Raw genomic sequence first — 17,836 nt, forward strand, 5'->3', positions numbered from 1 at the left:
CTCTCTTGTGGTTGCTGTGGCACCTTGCCATCTCCTGCCCATAGAAGACACCCCGCCCTCTGGCCAGCTGGCCTCTCCAAGAGCAAAATTCATGCCACCCATTTCTGTCCACCCTCAGTATTCCTAGGCAGGACTGGGGCAGTGGGAGAGGCCCAGCCTTCTGGAGACACAGCCCTTCACACAGTGATGGGTTATCTGGGGTCCTGAACAGCCCTCCACACACACACGTTTTAGAGCCAACCCACTGCCAAAGAGTTTCTGCTCCCATCTGAAACCCTGCAGACGTGCAGTGCCCCCCCATCCCCCTCGTGGCCCCATCCACAGGGCCTGCTCCCCATTCACTTGCCCTGGTACTTGATCTTAAAGACATGGACGGTGCTATTGGTGAGGGCTACCACAAAATGTCCGTCCCCGGCAATGGTGACCACTCGTGGCTTGAAGATGTTGTTCTCTGCTGTGAGAAAAGATCCCAGCTCCTCCCCGGCCTCTGAAAAGGCCACAACCTTGTTCAGCTCCCGAAGTACCACATAGACGATCCCGGGGGCATCAACACAGACGCTGCCCGGTTGAGACTCCCTCAACTGCCCTTCCTGGAATTCGGTCACCAGATCCCCATTCCTGGCAAGTAGCACCACACTATGTCGGTACCAGTCAGATGCCACAAATCCCTCTTTCCATCTGCCCAGGAATACCAGGCACCTGTCGTGAGAGCCCTCTGGCACAATCTTCTCCAAGAGTTGTCCTTTCATGTTGAACACCTCCAGATGTCCTTCCACAGACACGACCACGCAGTTCCCGTCACAGGTGGTCACTGCGTGGCTGGCCTGGCCCCCCTTGAGTGCCTTTTGCCATATAATCCCCCCTGTTTCATTTAAAACATAGAGCTGAGATCCAGCGGTGAAGACCACCTTGTTACCCACGGCAGCCACGCTGAATGGGGCCACATTGCTCGGCACTGGAATTGTGCCCTTGAACTCGCCCTGCAGAGAGAAGCGCTTCAACTTCTTGTTCTGTTCATCGGCCATGAGGATTTCGCTGGAGCCAAGTGGGCACAAACCCGTGATTTGTGGCTGCTTCTTGTCACTTGGGACTTTCCCCCAGAAACTGCAGAAAAAGACAGGCTTCGGGATCAAGCGGGGGACCTCTGGCCCATTGGAGGAAGGAAGCCCACCAACTTCCACCAGCCCAGAGCTTTCCCCATTTGGGGCCTTTTCCTGTCTGAAGGCCTCGCCCCCTTCTGCTCCCTGGGGCTGCTTCTGCCTCTGCTTTGCTTTCTTCTTAGCCAGTTTGGTGGAGTTCCTCACGTTGCACTCTGTGGTTGCTGTGGCCTTCTCATGAAATTCCAGGTGGAACAGGTTGCAGCCGCAGAGGAGATCTGGCTGGATGCGGAGCTTGGGGACCTGCATGGCGAGGGTCTCCCATGAGAAGCTCTGCAGCTGCCTCAGCCTCTCCGAGATCATCTGCTCCAAGGACACGATCTCCTCCTCTTGACCCAGATTCAGCACCTTCTGGGTGAAGGCCACTGTGGTAGAGGCCACCTGCTCCTGGAACCCTAGCTCACAAAGCAGCAGCCGAGAGGCCTCCTTCCGCTCCTCCAGGTAGCCAGAAAGTTGGCCCAGGACCTTTCCCTTGTGGTTGAGCAACTGTTCCATGGCCTTGGCACACGTCTGCTCTATCACGCTATGAATGTTCATGTTCCACACCTCCATCTCCTTTATCTCGTTCTCTAGGTCAGCCTTTCCCTTGGTGATGAGCTGCATCTTCTCCTCCACCCCAGCCAAGAGGCCTGTGATGACGGGACGGCGGGCTTTTGCGGCCTCCGACAGGGGCAGGGATGGGTGCTCTAGGTGAGGGCCAAGACGACACTCTCGGCAGAGGGCAGCAGCGCAGGGAATGCAGAAATACTGCAGGTCTTCGTCCTTGTGCTCTTTACAGCGTGAGGCCTGACGTTTCCGGACCTCCTCATTGTACTTCCCAGAACGGTAAGCCTCCATGTCTACCACGAGATGGCTGTGGGTAAGTCGGGAGCAACGGTGCCCAAGGGCACAGGCCTGACACAGATGGTCAGCACAATCGATGCAGTGAGACACAGCGACAGAGCTGGCATCTTGCCCAATGAGCGGGCACAGGCTGCAGGTGGCCCTGGCCTTCTCAACCGGAGGTACCAAGTCCAGGAAGCCATTGATAAAGAAGTTGGTCTTTAAACCTTCAATGCCAGCTGGGAGAGGCACCGGCTCACGGCATTCAGGGCACCGCAGTTCCCGCTTTGACCCACCTAGCAGTTTCTTCAGACAGTCCTGGCAGTAACTGTGGAGGCAGGGTAAGATTTTGGGCTGACAATAGTGCCCCAGACAAATGGTGCAAGTCAGGAAGCTGCTGGAAAGGTTCTCCCAGAGGGAAGATGCTTTGGCAGCCATCTGGCCACCTTCTGTCCAGAGAAGCAGGGATGAAGGCCAAGCTCACCTTGGCCTGCACCTGGAAGGGAAGGACAGAGTGGTGGAACCAGGTCCAAGCAGACACCCACCCCTGGCCTGCTCCTCTAGCGGTGCCCTGGGGAGCCTTGTGGGGCCATGAAGCAGAGGGGCTCTGGGACCCAACCTGGTTTTAGCCCCAGGGAGAGGGAGCTAAAGGTCAGGAGCTTGAGCGGTCAGGGGCCCTTGCTGTCCCAGGAAACCAGCTCTTCTTGCAAGTGGAAGCTGTTCTGGCTGACTCAGGGATGCCCCTTCCCCTTCAGGAACTCCCAGCATGGCCGTAGGACCTGCCCCCAACGCTTCCCCCACCCACAGAATTACAGAGTTGGAAGGGACCTTGGAGGTCTTCTGATCCAGCCCCCTGCTCGAGCAGGAGACCCTAAACCAAGAGGGTCCCCATGGTAAGGCAGGGAGAAGTCTTCCCTGCCGGGGACCTTGGCCAGCGGCCAGCGGGGCTCTGAGTCTCCAAAGGTGCAACCAGGGTGGATAAAAATCAATGATTTTTTTTAAAAAAATCAAAAAAATCAGATTTTTTTATTTAAATCGGATTTTTTTTAATTTAAATTGGATTTTTTTGATTTTTATTGAATTTATTTTAATAAAAAACTTTTGGGGTAAAAATCTATCGTAAGATAGTTTTCTATTTAAGATACATAAATAATTTAGTTTATTCAGCATGAAATGGAGCTTAGTTATGTAGCACAAGACGAGCCTTGGTAGTACAGTAGTCTAAAGCACCCTGTTATTAAGACCAGCTGCCTGCAATTACTGCAGGTTCGAATCTCGCCAGGCTCAAGGTTGACTCAGCCTTCCATCCTAGGTAAATTGAGGACCCAGTTGTGGGGGCAATAAGCTGACTTTGTATAAATATACAAAAGGATGAAGGCTATTGCTTAACGCATTGTAAACCGCCCTGAGTCTCCGGAGAAGGGCGGCATATAAATCAAATTAAAAAAAAAAAGACTGTATATTCTGCAACACTGGGACTATCGATGAGTCAACAGTGGGTCAAAGGAGTAGCAGAGATGACAGTTGCTCTTCAAAAATTATGATTTAAATCGAGTTGATTTAAATCAAGTCTTTTTACTAGTGATTTAAATCATGATTTAAAGGTTATTGCTGAGCACATTGTAAGCCGCCCTGAGTCTCCGGAGAAGGGCGGCATATAAATCAAATTAAAAAAAAAAATCGACTCGATTTAAATCAAATCCACCCTGGGTGCAACCTCCCCTGCGGCGGAAGACTGAGAGCCGGCCAGGGCTGCCAGGTTCCTACCTGGTCTGGAGAAGATATGGGGTACACCTTGGGCTGGAGGGCACCTCCTCTTCTCACCTTGTGGGGAAGCCAGTGGGGGAACCCAGAGAGCTGCCACTGCTGCAAACCACGGACTTTGTGGAAGCAGAAACAAAACCAAAAGAAGCTGCCCTGAGACACACGCAAAACCTGGAAGGGAACAGAGCCCATAGCCGGGAGGGGGAGAGCGCTTCTCCACTCTTACCCTCTGAGTGGCTCAGAGTCTCCCTCAACCTATCTGGGTCCCAGCTTCCCCCACAGCCGCCTTGCCTCAAATGGCCTTTCCTGACAGCCAAGCCAGGACAAGGGTCTTGGGGGCTGCGGAGGCCTTTCCTGCTTGGGTTGCTCCGGGGGGGGGGGGGTCTTCCAGAGGAGGGTCCCCTGTGAGGGAGCCAAGGGCTGTTTCTAAGGAGCCCTGGAACGCCTGGGGGGAGCCTGCTTTCTTTGAGGAGGTGGGGCACTTTGGAGCAATAAGAAAAGACCAGCTACTCTTGAAACGCTGGCAGCCACTCAGCGTGGGCTCATTCCATCCCATCCATTCCGGCTTTTACACCACTCCTCCATTCCCAAGCGCTCCGGTCCTCGGGCCCAGGAGTAGGAAGTGGGACGGGGAGCGAGAGTCAGAGCAGCTGTGCCCCCCCAAAACAGTCAGTGGACTTGGCCCTCCCCCCCTCCTTTCCCCAGCGCCTTCCAGCGAGAGCTGCCCTCAGAAGGGACAACTGAGTCAAAAGTCTACCTGTGGCCCTGCCAAGAAGTGAGGACTCACCCCCCCCCCTGCATACAGGTTAACCCCTGTGCAGCTGAAGGGGCCCTGCAAGGAGGCAGCAATCTCCCTGAGGAAGTCTGGGTGGCCTTTTCTGACTAGCCCCTTTTACCAGGCACCCCGCCTGAATCTCTGCACACACACACACACACACACACACACACACACACACACACACACACACACACACACAATGGGCCAGGCTCTGGCATTGAAGAGAGAGCCTGGGTTGGTGTAAAAATCGGAGTGGATGGGATGGAATGAGCCCATGCTGAGTGACTGCCAGCCAGCCTTTCAAGAGTGGCTGGTTTTTTCTTATTGCCCCAAAGCGCCAAAGCCCTTCCTCAAAGCAAGCAGACTCCCCCCAGGCCTTCCAGGCCTCCCTTGAAACAACCCTTGGCGCCCTCGCAGGGGACCCTCCAAACAGGAAAGGCCTCCGCAGCCCCCAAGACCCGGCTTGTCCTGGCTTGGCTATCAGGAAAGACCATTTGTTCCCTTCCCTGGCCAGATGGCTGCCAAAGCACCTTCCCTCTGGGAGACCCTTTCCAGCAGCTTCCTGACTTGCACCATTTGTCTGGGGCATTACTGCCAGCCCAAAATCTTACCCTGCCTCCACAGCTACTGCCAGGACTGTCTGAAGAAGCTACTAGGTGGGTCAAAGCAGGAGCTGCGGTGCCCTGAATGCCTCTCCCAGGCCGCGTTGAAGGTTTGAAGACGTTTTGAAAAAGCAACTTTGAGATAACCATGGCCTGGATGACTGAGAATCTCCCTAGATATCCATTGTATGTCTTAGCCTCCAGCCCCCTGATCTTCTTTCTTGCTCTTCTCTGCACTCTTCTTAGAGTCTCAGCATCCTTTATGTATCCTGATGACCAGAAAATGGCTTTGTTCCTTGGCCACCAGGCCCTGGTTCCAGGATATTCCACTCCAGTCTTCCACCTGCAAGGCTGGGGCCCACTCACAGCTCCTGGCAGGGTGGCCCTTCAGACAGTCACTCGTGTCTTGGTCACCTCACCGCTGGACTGCCGTAAAGTGTTGCCCTTGAAGACCAACCAGAAGCTGCGGCTAGTCTAGTGCAAGTGGCCAACCCCAGCCCAGCTCCCCCTTTCCTGCCTTTGGCGGCCATTTCCATTTGAACCGCAGTGAAAAGGCCCTCCCAATCCTGGCTCGCTTTGCCACCAGGGGGAGGGAAGAGGGAGTTGCAGGCAGACCAGGAGAGGGTAAAAAAGGACTTAGAGATTTCAAATGTATTGAAATGTTGAACAAATCGCCTCTCAGTTACTGACAGAGCCAGTAGAGATGATCCCAGAACCACTCTTGGACTCCTGGGGGGCTGTTGAGAGCCCCCAAGGGAAAGGAGGATTTATTTATTTATAATTTATTTATTTTTATTTTTTTATTTTTTTTAAAAAAATTGATTTATATGCCGCTCTTCTCCGGAGACTCAGGGCGGCTTACAATGCGTTAAGCAATAGCGTTCATCCTTTTGTACATTTATACAAAGTCAGCTTATTGCTCCCACAAACTGGGTCCTCATTTCACCTACCTTAGAAAGGATGGAAGGCTGAGTCAACCTTGAGCCTTGGCGAGATTCGAACTTACAGTAATTGCAGACAGCTGGTGTTAATCACAATGCCTTTTAGTCTGCTGATCTACCAGGCCCGCTATTTAATTTATATACCGCCCTTCTCCTGAAGGACTCGGGGCAGTGTACAGCCAATTAAAAACACAAGACACAAACAACAGTTTTAAAATAGTTAAAAGTATTAAACAATTTCGGCCCGAATTTAAAACCCAAAATTTAAAACACCCAATTTAAAATCATTCACATAGATAGCATTTACATAGATAGGATGGCAAACGTTCCCATCTTCGCAAAAGCGGAAGACCTGGGATATGACCGACCTGCCACTCTGACCTCCTCACTGGTCAGGCAGATGATCAAGGAGGCTGCCGAGTCCACCAGCCCAGAGATCAGGTCACAGGATGCCGTCTGGTGCTTCCTAGCCCACTGGCAGCCCTGGGTTCCGGACCGGAAAGGGAGAGGTTGGAGGAAGGGCTGTGGGGAGGCCATATTGAGACAGCAAAGGCTAGAAACCTGTCCTGCGAAGTGTGGTGGGGGGACAGCAAAGCAGCAATTGGGGGAGGTAGGAGGGCAGCCTTCAGGTGTCTTAAGGGTGAAGGAGAATCTCTGCCTCCTCTCGGGTCATGCTTGTTATGGGTGCTTCAGTGTCTGAAGAGCTTCCTCCGATTTCAGCCCTTAAGGATTTGAACCGCAGATAACGGCCGGCCAGCTGTTTGGGACCAGTGAATCTGCATGCGGACAAACTCCTCCCGCTCTTCTCAAGGAACAGGGCATGTCATTAAAGGGACGAGACTAGCGAGGAGAACTGAAGCTGGGCTTCAGTCCTCCCCACGGCTGCCCACTCACTTCCCTCTGCCGCAGGGAATCAAGCAAGTGCCCTCATTCGCACGCTGCATTGCGTGACCTCTTCATTGTGCCACACTCTTCCTCCATATCAACAGCATTTCAAAAACGCTCTTCCCCGGAGTGCTGTTTCTAAGGGAATCTCGGAAGAGCCAAAGTGACCCACGCTCTGAAAAGCTGCATTTCACTTCCCCAGTTTTGCTCAGTGCCGCCGGCAGGGGGCGCTGTGCTCTCTCCTCGGCTTGGAGGCTTAGCGTCTCCTCTCTCCAGGACGCCGCTAGAGGGCCTGCGCCGGAGCGCCTGAGCCGATAAGACCCCCGCAGCAGCCGGAGACTCCGCTCTGAGAGCAGTGAGCCCCTTGGGCTGGGGGATTCGCTCGGTGGCTCAGCAGCTCAGAAAGGGCCAGATGCCCTCCCTCTCGCCAGCAGGCAGGGAGGACTCCCCACAGACACGGGGAGGGCCCTGAGACCCCCCACTTTGGAGCTTTGCGTTTCTGCCCCCCCCCCCCAGCAGCCGGAGCTGTGGCAGGAACTCCAGCTGGGGCGGGGAGCAGCCCGCGCTGGGCTCAGCAGGAGGAGGAGGTGGGTGTAGCCCTCGTTTGCCAAACAGGAATCTCGGTGCAGAGGTTCGGCTGAGCTGCTGCCCCCCCTCCTGCCCACAAGAGACCCAGACGAGGCTGTTGCGTTAACTGCTTTTATTACCCATAAAGGCAGGCAAAGCACTGCTCCTGGAGCTGGTGCAAGGCCGGAGCGGGAGGGGCTGGTGGAGGTCATGGCACAGCACGGAGCCAAACAATTGCCGGCAAGATGCACCCCCTCCACCAAAAGGGCTCTAAGCCTGAGGTGAGCCGGTCGGTGTCCAGGGCCAAAACGACCCTCCCCCCTCATCATCAACCCCCATAGCAGATTCATGGGACTTGCATGGCCTGGGGAGGGGGGTTATGGATGTGCTCAGGGTCACCGTCACCGCCTGCAGAGACAGCGTGTGAGTCACGGGCGAGGGGGCAGCACACGCAGCAGTTTCTTGACCCCATATCTTTGTAAACTCCGACGGGGGTGAGGGTGCTGCTGGCAGAAGCGTCCCAAGTGCATTTCAGCATCCAGGCGTAGCAGAAGTCACACAGAGGCTCCTCCTCCTCCCACGGCCTCAGGAGCTGCTCCAAGGCGCCCCAGCCCCCAGTTCAGGGGTGGGCCAGGACCCTTGGGACGAGCAGCCCATCAAAGCTGCTTTGGTCCAATCTGGCCTTCCAAGGCGTCTTCAGAGCCGGGTTACCTGGGGTCGAGCAATGTGTGCCTGCAGAAGGAAGGAAGGAAAAGGCAATGGGGGGAAAGAGCATCAGGAGGGCAAGCCAGCTTTCCCGGCCCCCAGAGACAGAGGGGGGCCCAGGGAAACCCTGTAGGAGCCCTGCCTAATTGTCCTGGTGTTTGCAGCCCCATGTGGGATAGGGGCAGTTGGCCCTCTCCCTCCCCACCCTCTAGGACCTGTCCTTCCTGGTGTTCCCTGCCACCCCCCTCTGCCCCCTCCCCCAGCCGCTTTGTTCTGGGTTCCCTGGAAAGGTGACTGCTCCTCCTGCCTCCCTCCCTCCCATCCTTGTGTCTCCCAGGGAGGGTCCCCACCCAGATGCCCCTCCCCCTTCTGGACCTGGAGAGAGGTGTCCACTTGGTCGAGCCGAGGTTGGAAGCTGCCCTGGGTGGGCGTGGGGCAGGCATCCTCCCTGCTGGTGCTGGCAGAGGGGGCTGCAGGGAGAGAGTGGAGAGGGCGCAGTGAGACGAAGGTCCTTCCGCCAGAGAGGCATCCAGCTGTGGGGCACATCTTTGCCCTTCTCAGATGGTCAGGAGCCCTTGGACAGCCTCAGGAAGAAACCAGGATCCCTCTTCCAGAGAGGCTCCTGGCAGGACCTACCTGGCCGCTGTTGCTGGGCTAGGGGGCTCTGTGGGGGCAGGCCCTGAGGCCTGGCCGCCCAGTCCGAATCATTCTCATACCATTTCTCCTCGTTGGGGTTCGAATACAACTGCCTGGAGAGAGTAGGAAAGGCGGTCAGGGAGACCCAAGCTCTGACCCCCGGACTGGCTGGCAAGAGGACTCCGGACTGAGCCTGCTCCCCCAGCAGATGTTCCACCAGGAAAGAGGGGCTCCCCCCTCCCCACAATAACACAAGAGGAGGGAATCCTCTGCGGCTGCACCATTTGAACTCGGAACCCCAAATGCAGCACAGCCTGCCTTGGCACAGGTGCCACCTGGTGAGGCCTTCCCCTGGCCATCTTGGATGTTTGACAGTGCCAGGGCTGGGAGCTGCGGCTGGGTCCTGGCTTCCTCTGCCCTCATTGTGTGGGGAGGCATGGGCAACTGCTCCCAACCTGGCTCTGGGCAAGTGTCCTGCCCCAGTTACGGACCCAAAAAACGCAGCACACACAAAGTCCATAAAACTTTAATTTACTAATTAAAGACTACTAATGAGCTTTCTTAGTAGTTGTTAGAACACAAGTAAATAAATCAGTCTCTTCTGAACAAGGACTGTTAATTTAACTTCATTAACAGCCAACAAGAATTCAAAGAATAATAACTCAGTTCTGAGGCACAGTATTTCAGATAACCATAATCTTACTGGGGTTGGCAGAATGCCCAGAAACAATTTGCAGGAAAACTGATAAGAGAAATGAGCCAAATCAAATGTTTTCTGGAATCAAGATGCGAAGGAATTTGAATGAAGTTGTTTCCTGCAAATTGCATCAGTCGTCATCCTTCCTTAAATAGGCTAGGGGAGTGGCCAATTAGCCCCAAGCCTTACTCTCGAGAAGACCTCCTCCTGAGGAGCCACTCCTGCCTTTTCGCAGCTCTGCGCGCTCGTGCATTGAGAAGAGGCTCCTCCTCTTCTTCCTCTTCCCTTATGGGAGCTTCTGGAGGTTCTGAAGGCCCTGACTGAATCCCCGCCTCTGGCATCACATCTTCTCCAGCCTCCTCATTGTCCAACTCTAGTGCCAACTGCACAGGCTGCTGGCGCAGCATCACACCAGCCTCCTCGCTGTCGGAATCAGCTACTAACTGCACAGACCGCTGACGGGCCACAACAGTGAGCCACCTCCGGAGCCGCCCATAAAAGCAAGCAGCATTCCCTGGCAAGCGGTGCTGGGCACTGTAGTGCCAACCCTTCCAGCAGGACAGCCCCCTTTCAAGGCCCACTCCAGCTCTGCTTTCTCCGTGACCGCTCCAGAACCGCCTTTGGGACAAGCCTCTCTGGGTTAGTAGTGGCTGCTGAATGCCCCTTGCTGTTTTCAGCCTTTCAGGGCCGGGCTAGAAACCAGGCAACTGGGAGCTCTAGTCCCGCCTTAGGTGTAAAAACTGGCGGGGGACTTTTGGCCGGTCCCTCTCCAAGGGCAACCCGCCTTGGAGAAAACAGGGCCTGCAGACCAGTCGTGGGAAGGATATCCCCTTTCCAGAATGGCTATTAGTTCACTTTTTCAGAACAAGCCTGGATAAGCAAATTGTCCCAGTACAAATGTGAACGGGAGGAGGTAGTAGACGCCATCATCCCCCCTACCCAAACAGCTGCCCAAGTGACCACCAGACAACAATGCTGCGACCAGCAAGACCAACCTGCAAGCGATCTAACCATGAAGCACAAAACCAAACTGCTAGCAGACCCTGGTTCCGTGACAACCAACACATCTTGACAAAAAGGAGTGGCCTAGTATGGAAGGGGACAAAACTCTACTTTCCAGAGTCCCTACACAGCCTCGTCCTCCAGAGGAGCCATGACATCAAATCAGTGGGCCACTTCGGGTTCCTAAAGACCTTACACTTAGCACGGAGGCAATTCTGGTGGCCCGGCATAAAGAAAGATGTGGACAGTTATGTGCAAAGTTGCACCATCTGCACCACAATGAAAAAGCGACCAGGAAAACCCCCTGGACTGCTGCAACTGGTGGCAAAGCCAACGAGGCCATGGGAGGAAATTGGAATGGACTTCAGAGTAGTTTTAATCAGGGATCTTCAAATATCTGAATTAAATCTGAGTGCGAGGGGTGGTGCCTGCTTTTCTGCAGTGTTTCCCTTTGTAAAGGGCTGTACGTGGAGGTACTCCATACTCAAAACCAGTAGACGGCTCTCTGATGAAGAGGTCCCTGTTTCACAGGGGGAACCTTTGGGCTAGTTTCATGCCTGCGACTTGACCTTCCAATTGTTTGCTGTTTCTGTTTGGACTGCAGTTTTAAGCTGTTGGCAAATCGCCCCATGGAAAGGGTTGCCTTGAGGAACCTGCCCAGAACAAACACGCCACCCACAAACCAGGCCCTTGTCACCAGGCAGGCATTGGGCGGAAGACTCGCCAGGCAGCTGGGAGAGGCTAGAGAAGAGCTTCCCGAGCTCCAAACAGGAAATGCCCCTCCAGGCCTGGCTGGGAATGAGCCAACTTCGGCAGCAGCCCAGAGGACAGGGCCACCGTCACCCGGGAGGCCCCACCAACGTACCTGTGGTCTTTCCTTCGGCGTCTGCACTGCCAGCAGAGGAGGGCGGCCAGGAGCAGAATGAGGAGGAGCAGGACTGCCAGGCCCAGGGCCACCCCCACAGCCACCCCCACCTTGCTGATGCTCTGATCACAGTGGCGGCCAGTGTACCAGTAGGCATCCGACTGCTGGCAGCTGGAAGAGAAGGACAGAGTCCCAGGGCTGTGGGGCAGGTGCTGGAGAGTGGAGGGCCACCTTTCTCTAACTGGGAGGTTTTAGTTCTATCTATATTGCCTTTCAAACACTGAATGAGAACAGGGCACTGGGAAGGGGGGCCATGCCTGGCCATGAGACCAAGAGGAGGGCCCCGCCTTGCTCCCGGGGCACCGTGCCAGGAAGAAGCTGGGTGGAGCTCTGCAAGGAATGCTCTCCATGGCTGCTTTGGCAACAGATGCTCAGAGCAGCCACTCCAGATCCTTCAAAGTCTCATGGGCGGCTCTGTCTCCCCCTCCCACAACCAGCCCACTGTCCCAGGCCCTTCCGCCCTCAAGCCCAGGCGGGGTCCGAGAGCAGGGTCTGGAGTCCACTCTGCTGGCCCTGGGGCCCTTCCTCTGCTGTTCCCTTGGGATGAAGTGCCAGGGGCTCTGAATATCATGCTGGGGTTTCCAAAGGAAGCTCCATTGGTTGGGTAGTGACTGAGCGGAGGGGCCCACCTGCCTCTGACCTGCCCTTCCCCACTCTACTCACTAGCAGTTTGGCCCGTCTGCCTGGATGTAACAGCTTCCCTTGTCACAGCGGAAGGGATCCGGGTGGAAAAAGCTGCAGTTGGAGATGCACTGCAGCTGGTTGCTAATGTTTCGGGCCAGGTAATATGGCTGCAGCTCTTGCGTGACCACAGAGTCATTTCTGCAGATTTTGGATAAGTCTAGCAGGCAGGAGGAAAGGAGCTGAGTCAGCCAAGGACCGGCGCACCCCCATTGCAGTCTTCTGGGACCCCAGGGTCCAGTCAGCCTCTGCTGCTGGTTTTGGCCCGGAAATGCCACACAGCCCCTCCCCCACCTCTGGCATGGCTCCAGGTCCGTCTCGGCCCTTGCCTGCTTCCTTCACTCACCGACGGTTAAAATGCGCTTTCCAGCAGAAGGGCCTGCCTTCTTTCCCTTCAGTAGTTTCTCCCTCCGTGCCCAGGAAGGTTACCTGCGCAGCAGGCATCACCCTTGGCACACACACACTCTCTCTCTCTCACACAGACGCACACATGCACGCCAGTGGTGAAATCGAATTTTTTTTACTACCAGTTCTGTGGGCGTGGCTTGGTTATGGTGTGGCTTGGTGGGCGTGGCAGGGTAAGGATACTGCAAAATTTCCATCCCCTCCCCACTCCTGGGAGAAGGATATTGCAAAATCTCCATTCCCTCCCCACTCCTGGGAGAAGGATATTGCAAAATCTCCATTCCCTCCCCACTCTGGGGCCAGCCAGAGGTGGTATTTGATGGTTCTCTGAACTACTCAAAATTTCCGCTACGGTTCTCCAAACTGCTCAAAATTTCCACTACCCGTTCTCCAAAACCTGTCAGAACCTGCTGGATTTCACCCCTGATGCACACACAAACATTGCCTGCACCCACTCTCACCTTGAGGACTGAGAGGCACTTGAATCACCACAGAGTCACTCGAGTTGAAACACAGCTTCCCTGAAAGAGATCCGGTTATCACATTATTAAAAGCTCTGATTGCTGTTGGAAAATAGGTTCTTTTAAGGGCCCCAATCTAATCAAAGGGCCAGGAGGAGAAGTGAACAGAGGAAGCTGCCTCCGGAAAGGGGCTTTTCCCAGGCTTGGGATATTGCATGTCAACCAGCCCCCAGGAACTCTTTCCCTCCCCTCTCCCCCACTGGGTTAGGGTAACCCTAACCCTAACCCTCTTTCTCCCCCAGGGCACTGGGGCAATCGGGGGGAAGGGGAGAAGTGCCCCCTCCTCCTCACTCTCCTGTCTGCAGTAGTAGCAGCCAAGAGCTGCCACTGCCCTTCTGCCACCCCTTTTTGCCCAGTTTTCCAGCCTTCATCCTTTCATCTCAGGATTGGGGGGAGGTCAGACTCTCCGCACCCCTTGATCATGTGCCCAACCTTGCTGGCGTGCTGTCACTCCCCCCCCCCAGGAGCCAGGCCAGGGCCTCTTGGCCAGGAATTGGCCACCTGCTGGCCAGCTAGCCCAGAGTGAGTCCCTCCACACCCAGGGCTGCTGTGGTGGGGCTGAGTCCCCTCACCTTTCAACTCGGAGGAACAAACTTGCTCCTTGCTGTGCAGCTTAGTCTGGATTTTGTCCACGGCTGCATTGTAGAAGGCATCGAATTTGGAGAAAGGCACCTGCAGGACCACCTGGTGGTCCACGTTGATGCTGCCATTGCTGGTGGGAAGAGAAGGGGAGGAAGAGGCTGCTTCACTGGGTCCCGAGCCCTGCCCCAAGGGCACCAGGATTGTGGGCTTTGGGCCATCCACAGAGCCCCCAGGGGGGATGCCTGCTGCCTTGGGTGGGGCTTTTGTGTAAGGACAGGTGGAGGGGGGCAACCCAGCAACTGTCTCCCCCAAACGGGGTCCCAGCCTGATTCCAAAATAGCTCACCTCAGACGAATCACAATTACTTTCTGGTACCCAGGAATGTTTGCATAGAAAATATTCATCTGGAGAGAGAGGAGGGGGGGAGGGAGGGAAGGGGAGAGAAGGGGCAGTTACAGAAACTGACGAGACGTCATCATAATGAAAGTATCTCTGAGGATACGCAGTGAGGCTGTTGCCCAGCTCAACTGTGTCGTTTCACCCCAGAACTGTGGGGGTGGGGAGGCTCTAAGCAGGCATCAGTCCTTCCAATGTTTTCTCTAAGAGACTACAGGCAGAAGTCCAGGCCTCCACCCCAATGATGGAGCACCTGGAGCCTGATCAGCAATAGGTCCAAATGAGAACAAGGACTGGAGTTTCAGAACAAGTCTGCCAGCCTCCAAACTTCATTGAGCTACAAAGGCAGATCTGGGGATCCGATTTGGAGGATGTCTCCCTGCACTGAAGTCTGGTCAATAGCCAGAAAAGATCAAAGGGCTTCAGGGGAAAGCCGTATGCCTCTTCCAGCCCACCCATGGCCAGGCAGAGGGGAGCTAGGACAGCCGGCCAACTCTTCTTTGGACCGGGCAGCATCTAAGCGGCAGACCCCTGAGCCCATGATCAACCCTCACCCCCCCCCCCCCAGCTGCCCCTGGCTCTCAGGGACAGGGCAAGGGGAGCTCTGGTGGATGGACAGAGGGTCTCTTCACATCGCCCAGCCACCCTCTTCACCTGATGATCAAATTGGGCCGCAAAAGTCTGGAAAGCAAGAGAGCCAGGAATAGCCATCTCTGCGGTAAAATTCTCTTTGATCACTTTGACGAAGACGTTGATTGTAGCCATAATCGTCTCTGCCAAAAAGCAGAGAAGAGTGAAAACCTCCGGGTGTCTCTAAGCCAGGGCCCCCAGGCCTCTCCCCTCTTCTGGCCCCTTCCCTCTCCCCAACAGGTGGTAATCAAGTGGGCTTATTCACTTATCCAATTATTTGTAGGCCCTCCAACTTCCCCAAAGCCTGGCTTAGAGTCAAAGATTTGCTAACTCATAGACTCAGAAGTCCAGCTAATGCCATGGAAGTGTGGTTGCCCATGCGCCCATCTGGCAAATAAGCCCATAAAAACAATGTTCCCGTTAACTCCCTTGTACCTTCTGTGCCCACACGCCCTTGGATAACAGCCTGTTCATGGCCATGGCTGGGAGGGGTCCCTTCCTTGAGAAGGCAGGGCAAGCTGCGCTCTCCTTCTCAGTCCACGGGGTAGGAGGGAGCTCACTCTTTCAATTGCTCCTGAAGACCTACAGAATTGGGTCGCAGCCCTGAACACCCATAGCCCTGAGACCCTCCCTTCTACACCAGATGGGCTTCTAAAGCAGGCCCTTGTATGGTGCACTGAAGTAGTCCAGGCGAGCAGGACTGAAGGCCTCTCTATCCAGAGAGCACCGCAGGTGTTGCACCTGCCAAAGTTGGCAAGGGACCTTCCACAGTGGAAGTCCGGGAAGACCCTTTCCGGGCAGTGCCATCTCCTGAAGAGAGACTGTGGACCTGCCTGACTGAGAGCTGTGATGGACAAACCACACCATCTTGGTCGGGTCCCCTTCAGCTCCCACCCAAATCCTTAAGGCTGACCTCAGGAGGTTTTCTCTCACAGCAGAACAGCCAATGGTGTCCTTGGTGCTCCCTGAGCTGGGTGGTGTCCTTGCAGATGTTTCACGGCCCAACTAAGTAACATCACGAATGTGACCATCATTGATTAATGTCATCTGGCATTGATGTTGTTTCCTAGTTGGGTCATAAAACGTCTGCAAGAAAGCTCAGAGAGCACCAAGGACAAACACTCCCTCCCCCCAGTTCAACCCTGAGCTACAAAGCTTCTCTTCTACAACAGAGGAATGCTGTGGGTTTCTGACGGTGACGTGTGTGTGTGTGTGTGTGTGTGTGTGTGTGTGTGTGTGTGTGTGGTGAGCAGGTGCTCCACATTTGTGGTGGAAGAAGAAATAAATGATCCATAAGAGTATTTTTAAAAAAACACAGGTGATTAAGCATTTTAATTATTATCTGCCTTTACTAATTATCATGAGTCTACTCTAGGTTTCCCAATATGCTGCATTCATCTTTTTATTTCTGAGTACAAATATACAGCATTATTTTTTAAAACAGAATGGGAAGATGGGCAGGGAGAGATAGTAAAAAAGATGTGAAAAAGGAGAAAGTTTCCTCTTTTGTTTGCCTTTGTAGGTTTTTTTTTTTACTTTTTCCATCCTCCTTTTTCCTTAATTTAGCCTTTTAAATCTATTATTAAAACAGAGTATTTAATCCATTTTTTCTATTACTCTCATCAACACATAATTTATAAGAAAAAAGGACTGTTGATGACATAAGAGGATAAACCTACAGTATCAGACGATCTTTCTAACACCAAAAAGTAATTTTTTTGTACCCATCCTCCAGCTTAATAAATCTACACTTCTTTATAAAATAATGTTTCAAGTTTTTGGTATTTCCTCCGGATCATATTCGCATCTTTAAATCTTCTTCATCTTTCTGACAACACCTAAACAGTCTTAGAGGGAGCAAGACAAAACACAACTGTGGCACAAAAGCAGGGAGGCCTAAATCATATTATGCTTCCAATGTAAAGACCCATCTTTTTTAAAAAAAAATTCTCTGGGGAATCCAGTAATCTATGTTTTCTGCTGCATTTTTTTTTTCACTGAAATCTTGTTTTTTTTTTTATTGTATGCCACTCGGAATCATACTTTTTATAGAAACACTTTAAATAAATGAATCCTTAGCTGAATTTGTTTGATAAAAACTATGGGTTAATTTTCTGAAGACTATTAGTATTAGATTAGCCACAGATTAACATAATTTTCCCCAACTCTCCCTTACTTGCCAATAACTCTCATCAAGGGTCTTTCCCAGATCCAGTCAGAAAGATGCCGATACCTCCTTTCCATACTAGCTGATGCAGGAAGAATGACTGATGGTAACATTGTCTGTGATCATAGATGCCTTTGACAATGAAAACTACACTCTAGCTTGCAAAAACAGCAGGACCTCCCCCAGCCTTCAGAATCACAGATCTTCTCTGAAGAAGGCTGGAACAAACACTCTTGACCACGGGTGGAACTTGAACTAGAACTCAATCATGTGACATATTGTGATGTTTTTTGCCTTTGCGGAGCCGGGATGGGCATGGCCTGCACAGGATGCATCCAGCCCACAGGCCACCAGTTTGATGCCCCTGCTATAGGCTACCAGCAGAAGAGTCATGATGGTGTCAGGCATTTTTACACATTTGATAGATACGTAAATTAGGCCAAATCATTCAAAAGACACCTTATGCTACTCAATAAGGTAGTAATTGAACACACAGGATTTAAAAATCATCAGTATCACCAAAATAAATTCCAATAGGTCTGTTTTTATCTTAATAGTATGTTCCTATATGTGTCATTATCCAAGATGGCGCCACCAAAGGCTGCCTTGGTGAAATACTCTCTAATGGTTTCTTTATTTTTAATTATTCTCTACAACTCACTATGGATTTCTTACAAGACCATCTGCCAAACATTAAGCAACGTTTCTTTAAGGAGCAGCTTTCTGTGATCGCACCCTCCCCCCTGTCTTTACAAACGCGAAGGAGATTCTAACACAGGAAGAAGCAATTTCCCCGGAGCCATGGATTACCAAAACAACCAAATGGAGGAAGCGGAGAAAGAGAGAGAAAAAGGCGGGAATTTTAAACAGTTTAAGGAGTAGGAGAAATAAAACCTTTAATTTTCTGCCTTTAATTTTCCTAACCAGCGTATGTTCACTTGCTAATAAGATGGATGAAATACTCCTTTTAAAC

At 53.1% G+C, this 17,836-nt stretch overlaps 2 protein-coding genes across 2 annotated transcripts in view; both read right to left on the minus strand.

Annotated features, from left to right (window-relative positions):
- Window positions 1-338: 338 nt before the first annotated feature.
- Window positions 339-2,417, minus strand: TRIM56 (tripartite motif containing 56). Its single transcript, XM_070954661.1, has one exon. The coding sequence runs from the start codon at window positions 2,415-2,417 to the stop codon at window positions 339-341; it is 2,079 nt and encodes a 692-aa protein (XP_070810762.1).
- An 11,986-nt stretch (window positions 2,418-14,403) lies between these two features.
- The window catches only part of LOC139324768 (serine-rich adhesin for platelets-like), a 49,018-nt gene continuing 45,585 nt past the window's right edge, over window positions 14,404-17,836 (minus strand). The window contains exons 3-4 of the mRNA XM_070954512.1: window positions 14,721-14,839; window positions 14,404-14,457 (exon numbers count right to left, since the gene is read on the minus strand). Coding sequence (XP_070810613.1) covers window positions 14,404-14,457; window positions 14,721-14,839 — 173 coding nt within the window. The remainder of the gene's footprint in view (window positions 14,458-14,720; window positions 14,840-17,836) is intronic.

Source organism: Pituophis catenifer, unplaced genomic scaffold (genome assembly GCF_029215685.1).
Source record: "Pituophis catenifer annectens isolate HBS135680 unplaced genomic scaffold, rPitCat1.0.hap2 SCAF_15, whole genome shotgun sequence".
Lineage (NCBI taxonomy): Eukaryota > Metazoa > Chordata > Lepidosauria > Squamata > Colubridae > Pituophis > Pituophis catenifer.

Excerpts from the sequence above, each read along its gene's own strand:
- TRIM56 (XM_070954661.1), bottom strand. The coding sequence starts at position 2,417 with ATGGCTGCCAAAGCATCTTCCCTCTGGGAGAACCTTTCCAGCAGCTTC.